The sequence below is a fragment of the Scyliorhinus canicula genome, chromosome 29 (genome assembly GCF_902713615.1).
Source record: "Scyliorhinus canicula chromosome 29, sScyCan1.1, whole genome shotgun sequence".
Lineage (NCBI taxonomy): Eukaryota > Metazoa > Chordata > Chondrichthyes > Carcharhiniformes > Scyliorhinidae > Scyliorhinus > Scyliorhinus canicula.
In genome coordinates this window covers 15,705,097-15,713,180 of record NC_052174.1, presented here as the reverse complement: position 1 = coordinate 15,713,180, position 8,084 = coordinate 15,705,097, and the positions used below count along the sequence as shown (strand labels likewise).

The 8,084-nt window shown below is 48.4% G+C and overlaps 1 protein-coding gene across 1 annotated transcript in view; it reads right to left on the bottom strand.

Moving 5' to 3' along the window:
- Window positions 1-3,541: 3,541 nt before the first annotated feature.
- The window catches only part of LOC119958337 (procollagen C-endopeptidase enhancer 2-like), a 31,464-nt gene continuing 26,921 nt past the window's right edge, over window positions 3,542-8,084 (bottom strand). Inside the window, exon 8 of the mRNA XM_038786777.1 lies at window positions 3,542-4,898. Within this exon, the coding sequence (XP_038642705.1) occupies window positions 4,768-4,898 (131 nt within the window). The 3' untranslated portion in view covers window positions 3,542-4,767. The remainder of the gene's footprint in view (window positions 4,899-8,084) is intronic.

Below are 8,084 nucleotides of genomic sequence, written 5' to 3'. Positions count from 1 at the left end.
CGGGGTTAGATACAGAGTAAAGCTCCCTCTACACTGTCCCCATCAAACACTCCCAGGACAGGTACAGCACGGGGTTAGATACAGAGTAAAGCTCCCTCTACACTGTCCCCATCAAACACTCCCAGGACAGGTACAGCACGGGGTTAGATACAGAGTAAAGCTCCCTCTACACTGTCCCCATCAAACACTCCCAGGACAGGTACAGCACGGGGTTAGATACAGAGTAAAGCTCCCTCTACACTGTCCCCATCAAACACTCCCAGGACAGGTACAGCACAGGGGTTAGATACAGAGTAAAGCTCCCTCTACACTGTCCCCATCAAACACTCCCAGGACAGGTACAGCACTGGGGTTAGATACAGAGTAAAGCTCCCTCTACACTGTCCCCATCAAACACTCCCAGGACAGGTACAGCACAGGGTTAGATACAGAGTAAAGCTCCCTCTACACTGTCCCCATCAAACACTCCCAGGACAGGCACAGCACGGGGTTAGATACAGAGTAAAGCTCCCTCTACACTGTCCCCATCAAACACTCCCAGGACAGGTACAGCACGGGGTTAGATACAGAGTAAAGCTCCCTCTACACTGTCCCCATCAAACACTCCCAGGACAGGTACAGCACGGGGTTAGATACAGAGTAAAGCTCCTCTACACTGTCCCCATCAAACACTCCCAGGACAGGTACAGCACTGGGTTAGATACAGAGTAAAGCTCCCTCTACACTGTCCCCATCAAACACTCCCAGGACAGGTACAGCACGGGGTTAGATACAGAGTAAAGCTCCCTCTACACTGTCCCCATCAAACACTCCCAGGACAGGCTACAGCACTGGTTAGATACAGAGTAAAGCTCCCTCTAAACTGTATAAATCTTTCCAAGACTTTGCCCGCAACAAAAGTAAGGCTCACTGGTCTATAGTTACCGGGGTTGTCTCTACTCCCCTTCTTGAACAAGGGGACAACATTTGCTATCCTGCGGTCTTCTGGCATTATTCCTGTAGACAATGATGACATAAAGATCAAAGCCAAAGGCTCAGCAATCTCCTCCCCAGCTTCCCAGAGAATCCTAGGATAAATCCCATCCGGCCCAGGGGACTTAGCTATTTTATCACTTTCCTGAATTGCAAACATAAGAACATAAGAACTAGGAGCAGGAGTAGGCCATCTGGCCCCTCAAGCCTGCTCCGCCATTCAATTAGATCATGGCTGATCTTTTGTGGACTCAGCTCCACTTTCCGGCCCGAACACCATAACCCTTAATCCCTTTATTCTTCAAAAAACTATCTATCTTTACCTTAAAAACATGTAATGAAGGAGCCTCAACTGCTTCACTGGGCAAGGAATTCCATAGATTCACAACCCTTTGGGTGAAGAAGTTCCTCCTAAACTCAGTCCTAAATCTACTTCCCCTTATTTTGAGGCTATGCCCCCTAGTTCTGCTGTCACCCGCCAGTGGAAACAACCTGCCCGCATCTATCCTATCTATTCCCTTCATAATTTTAAATGTTTCTATAAGATCCCCCCTCATCCTTCTAAATTCCAACGAGTACAGTCCCAGTCTACTCAACCTTTCCTCATAATCCAATCCCTTTAGCTCTGGGATTAACCTAGTGAATCTCCTCTGCACACCCTCCAGCGCCAGTACGTCCTTTCTCAAGTAAGGAGACCAAAACTGAACACAATACTCCAGGTGTGGCCGCGCTAACACCTTATACATTGCAACATAACCTCCCTAGTCTTAAACTCCATCCCTCTAGCAATGAAGGACAAAATTCCATTTGCCTTCTTAATCACCTGTTGCACTTGTAAACCAACCTTCTGTGACTCATGCACTAGCACACCCAAGTCTCTCTGAACAGCGGCATGCTTTAATATTTTATCGTTTAAATAATAATCCCGTTTGCTGTTATTCCTACCAAAATGGATAACCTCACATTTGTCAACATTGTATTCCATCTGCCAGACCCGAGCCCATTCACTTAACCTATCCAAATCCCTCTGCAGACTTCCAGTATCCTCTGCACTTTTCGCTTTACCACTCATCTTAGTGTCATCTGCAAACTTGGACACATTGCCCTTGGTCCCCAACTCCAAATCATCTACGTAAATTGTGAACAATTGTGGGCCCAACACGGATCCCTGAGGGACACCACTAGCTACTGATTGCCAACCAGAGAAACACCCATTTATCCCAACTCTTTGCTTTCTATTAATTAACCAATCCTCTATCCATGCTACTACTTTACCCTTAATGCCATGCATCTTTATCTTATGCAGCAACCTTTTGTGTGGCACCTTGTCAAAGGCTTTCTGGAAATCCAGATATACCACATCCATCGGCTCCCCGTTATCTACCGCACTGGTAATGTCCTCAAAAAATTCCACTAACTTAGTTAGGCATGACCTGCCTTTAACGAACCCATGCTGCGTCTGCCCAATGGGACAATTTCTATCCAGATGCCTCGCAATTTCTTCCTTGATGATAGATTCCAGCATCTTCCCTATTACCGAAGTTAAACACCTCCTCCTTATGAACCTCAAGCCCTTCTAGTCTAGCACGGGGTTAGGTACAGAGTAAAGCTCCCTCTACACTGTCCCCATCAAACACTCCCAGGACAGGAACAGCACGGGGTTAGATACAGAGTAAAGCTCCCTCTACACTGCCCCATCAAACACTCCCAGGACAGGTACAGCACGGGGTTAGATACAGAGTAAAGCTCCCTCTACACTGTCCCCATCAAACACTCCCAGGACAGGTACAGCACGGAGTTAGATACAGAGGAAAGCTCCCTCTACACTGTCCCCATCAAACACTCCCAGGACAGGTACAGCACGGGGTTAGATACAGAGTAAAGCTCCCTCTACACTGTCCCCATCAAACACTCCCAGGACAGGTACAGCACGGGGTTAGATACAGAGTAAAGCTCCCTCTACACTGTCCCCATCAAACACTCCCAGGACAGGTACAGCACGGAGTTAGATACAGAGGAAAGCTCCCTCTACACTGTCCCCATCAAACACTCCCAGGACAGGTACAGCACGGGGTTAGATACAGAGTAAAGCTCCCTCTACACTGTCCCCATCAAACACTCCCAGGACAGGTACAGCACGGGGTAAGATACAGAGTAAAGCTCCCTCTACACTGTCCCCATCAAACACTCCCAGGACAGGTACAGCACGGGGTTAGATACAGAGTAAAGCTCCCTCTGCACTGTCCCCATCAAACACTCCCAGGACAGGTACAGCACAGGGTTAGATACAGAGTAAAGCTCCCTCTACACTGTCCCCATCAAACACTCCCAGGACAGGTACAGCACGGGGTTAGATACAGAGTAAAGCTCCCTCTACACTGTCCCCATCAAACACTCCCAGGACAGGTACAGCACGGGGTTAGATGGAGGGATCAGTCTGTGGTGAATTTCCTGCCATTGGCTGGTACAATATCAGAGGGTTAGGGAGTGACGGGTCGCTGGACTGAATCACTCTGGGCCGGATCTGAGTGGAAACACTGACACTCACTGAAAAATGAAAACTATGGTGTAATTTTTGAATTGATTTTATTAATAAGTTTAATTATATTCAGTTGATCTCTCGAGGATTCACATGTTTTCTGCTGTGAGGGGGGAAAGTGCTCTCTGTGCATAGAGATCAGGTTTAGGATGCGGGTGGAGTGTTAGGATGAGGGTGAAGGGTCAAGGTGAGGGTGAAGGGTCAAGGTGATGGTCATGGTTCAGGATGAAAGGTGAGGGTGGCTGGTCAATGTTGAAGTGTGAGGGTCAGGGTGAGCGGTTAAGGTCAGGATGAAGGGTCAGGGTGAAGGGTCAGGGTGAGGGGTCAAGGTGAGGGTGAAGGGTCAGGATGGAGCGTCAGGGTGAGAGGTCAGGATGGAGGGTCAGCGTGAGGGGTCAAGGTGAGGGTGAAGGGCCAAGCTGGAGGGTCAATGTGAGGGGACAGGGTGGAGGATCAAGATGAGGGGTCAGGTGAAGGTGAATGGTCAAGGTGAAGGGTCAGTGTGAGGGGTCAGCATGATGATGAAGCATCAGGGTGGAGGGTCAGGATGAAGGGTCTGGGTCAGGTTGAAGGGTCAAGGTGAAGGGTCGTGTGATAGGTCAGGTTGGAGGGTCAGGGAGAGGGGTGAAGGGTCAGGATGAAGGGTCAAGGTGACAGGTTAGGATGGAGGGTCAGCGAGAGGGGTCAGCGTGATGATGAAAGATCAGTGTGAAGGGTCAGCGTGAGGGGTCAGTGTGACAGGTTAGGATGGAGGGTCAGTGAGAGGGGTGAAGGGTCAGGGTGGAGGGTCAGGGTGAAGGGTCAGGGTGGAGGTTCAGAGTGGAGGGTCAGTGTGAGGGGTCAGGGTCAGTGTGAAGGGTCAGCGTGAGGGGTCAGTGTGACAGGTTAGGATGGAGGGTCAGTGAGAGGGGTGAAGGGTCAGGGTGGAGGTTCAGAGTGGAGGGTCAGTGTGAAGGGTCAGGGTCAGTGTGAAGGGTTAGTGTGAGGGATCAGGGTGAAGGGACAGGGTGGAAGGTCAGGGTGGAGGGTCAGGGTGAAGGGTCAGGGTGAGGGGTCAGGGTGAAGGTTCAATGTGAGGGGTCAAAGTGAGGGGTCAGGGTGAAGGGACAGGGTGGAGGGTCAGGGTGGAGGGTCAGGGTGGAGGGTCAGTGTGAAGGGTCAGGGTGAAGGGTCAGGGTGAAGGGTCAGTGTGAAGGTTCAATGTGAGGGGTCAAAGTGACGGGTCAGGGTGATGACATCTCTTCCTCAGTTTGATTTCAGCATCTCCGTGTGGTGAGTTTGGTGAGAACCTGGTGTTGTTGAGCTTTGTAAACAAGGAAAAAGCTGTTGGGAAGAATCCTGCCTCGGCCCAACTTGTCCACGGGTCCCATCAGCGTGTAACTGGCCCCTAGGGAGCAAAACAAGAGGAGATCAGGGTTCTGAGTGAAGCTCAATCAGCAACTGTCTCTCATAATAGGTCAGTGATGGTTAACGGTCAGTGAGAGTGATTAACGGTCAGTGAGAGTGATTAACGGTCAGTGAGAGTGATTAACGGTCAATGAGTGTGAGTAACGGTCAGTGAGAGTGATTAACGGTCAGTGAGAGTGATTAACGGTCAGTGAGTGTGATTAACGGTCAGTGAGAGTGATTAACGGTCAGTGAGAGTGATTAACGGTCAGTGAGAGTGATTAACGGTCAGTGAGAGTGATTAACGGTCAGTGAGTGTGATTAACGGTCAGTGAGAGTGATTAACGGTCAGTGAGAGTGATTAACGGTCAGTGAGAGTGATTAACGGTCAGTGAGAGTGATTAACGGTCAGTGAGAGTGATTAACGGTCAGTGAGAGTGATTAACGGTCAGTGAGTGTGATTAACGGTCAGTGAGAGTGATTAACGGTCAGTGAGTGTGATTAACGGTCAGTGAGAGTGATTAACGGTCAGTGAGAGTGATTAACGGTCAGTGAGAGTGATTACCGGTCAGTGAGAGTGATTAACGGTCAGTGAGAGTGATTAACGGTCAGTGAGAGTGATTAACGGTCAGTGAGTGTGAGTAACGGTCAGTGAGTGTGATTAACGGTCAGTGAGAGTGATTAACGGCCAGTGAGAGTGAGTAACGGTCAGTGAGTGTGATTAACGGTCAGTGAGAGTGATTAACGGTCAGTGAGTGTGATTAACGGTCAGTGAGAGTGAGTAACGGTCAGTGAGAGTGATTAACGGTCAGTGAGTGTGATTAACGGTCAGTGAGAGTGATTAACGGTCAGTGAGAGTGATTACCGGTCAGTGAGAGTGATTAACGGTCAGTGAGAGTGATTAACGGTCAGTGAGAGTGATTAACGGTCAGTGAGAGTGATTAACGGTCAGTGAGTGTGAGTAACGGTCAGTGAGTGTGATTAACGGTCAGTGAGAGTGATTAACGGTCAGTGAGAGTGACTAACGGTCAGTGAGTGTGATTAACGGTCAGTGAGAGTGATTAACGGCCAGTGAGAGTGATTAACGGTCAGTGAGAGTGATTAACGGTCAGTGAGAGTGATTAACGGTCAGTGAGTGTGATTAACGGTCAGTGAGAGTGATTAACGGTCAGTGAGAGTGATTAACGGTCAGTGAGAGTGATTAACGGTCAGTGAGAGTGATTAACGGTCAGTGAGAGTGATTAACGGTCAGTGAGAGTGATTAACGGTCAGTGAGAGTGATTAACGGTCAGTGAGAGTGATTAACGGTCAGTGAGAGTGATTAACGGCCAGTGAGAGTGATTAACGGTCAGTGAGAGTGATTAACGGTCAGTGAGTGTGATTAACGGCCAGTGAGAGTGATTAACGGTCAGTGAGTGTGATTAACGGTCAGTGAGTGTGATTAACGGTCAGTGAGAGTGATTAACGGTCAGTGAGAGTGAGTAACGGTCAGTGAGAGTGATTAACGGTCAGTGAGAGTGATTAACGGTCGGTGAGAGTGATTAACGGTCAGTGAGAGTGAGTAACGGTCAGTGAGAGTGATTAACGGTCAGTGAGTGTGATTAACGGTCAGTGAGAGTGAGTAACGGTCAGTGAGAGTGATTAACGGTCAGTGAGAGTGAGTAACGGTCAGTGAGAGTGATTAACGGTCAGTGAGAGTGATTAACGGTCAGTGAGAGTGATTAACGGTCAGTGAGAGTGATTAAAGGTCAGTGAGAGTGATTAAAGGTCAGTGAGAGTGATTAACGGTCAGTGAGTGTGATTAACGGTCAGTGAGAGTGATTAACGGTCAGTGAGAGTGAGTAACGGTCAGTGAGAGTGATTAAAGGCCAGTGGGAGTGATTAGTGGCCAGTGAGAGTGATTAACGGTCAGTGAGAGTGATTAACGGTCAGTGAGAGTGATTAACGGTCAGTGAGAGTGAGTAACGGTCAGTGAGTGTGATTAACGGTCAGTGAGTGTGATTAACGGTCAGTGAGAGTGAGTAACGGTCAGTGAGAGTGATTAACGGTCAGTGAGTGTGATTAACGGTCAGTGAGAGTGAGTAACGGTCAGTGAGAGTGAGTAACGGTCAGTGAGAGTGATTAACGGTCAGTGAGTGTGATTAACGGTCAGTGAGAGTGATTAACGGTCAGTGAGAGTGATTAACGGTCAGTGAGAGTGATTAACGGTCAGTGAGTGTGATTAAAGGTCAGTGAGAGTGATTAACGGTCAGTGAGAGTGATTAACGGTCAGTGAGAGTGATTAACGGTCAGTGAGTGTGATTAACGGTCAGTGAGAGTGATTAACGGTCAGTGAGTGTGAGTAACGGTCAGTGAGAGTGATTAACGGTCAGTGAGAGTGATTAACGGTCAGTGAGAGTGATTAACGGTCAGTGAGTGTGATTAACGGTCAGTGAGAGTGATTAACGGTCAGTGAGAGTGATTAACGGTCAGTGAGAGTGATTAACGGTCAGTGAGTGTGATTAACGGTCAGTGAGAGTGAGTAACGGTCAGTGAGAGTGATTAACGGTCAGTGAGAGTGATTAACGGTCAGTGAGAGTGATTAACGGTCAGTGAGTGTGATTAACGGTCAGTGAGAGTGATTAACGGTCAGTGAGAGTGATTAACGGTCAGTGAGAGTGATTAAAGGTCAGTGAGAGTGATTAACGGTCAGTGAGTGTGATTAACGGTCAGTGAGAGTGATTATCGGTCAGTGAGAGTGATTAACGGTCAGTGAGAGTGATTAACGGTCAGTGAGAGTGATTAACGGTCAGTGAGAGTGACTAACGGTCAGTGAGAGTGATTAACGGTCAGTGAGAGTGATTAACGGTCAGTGAGAGTGATTAACGGTCAGTGAGTGTGATTAACGGTCAGTGAGAGTGATTAACGGTCAGTGAGTGTGATTAACGGTCAGTGAGAGTGATTAACGGTCAGTGAGAGTGATTACCGGTCAGTGAGAGTGATTAACGGTCAGTGAGAGTGATTAACGGTCAGTGAGAGTGATTAACGGTCAGTGAGAGTGATTAACGGTCAGTGAGTGTGATTAACGGTCGGTGAGTGTGATTAACGGTCAGTGAGTGTGATTAACGGTCAGTGAGAGTGAGTAACGGTCAGTGAGAGTGATTAACGGTCAGTGAGAGTGATTAACGGTCAGTGAGTGTGATTAACG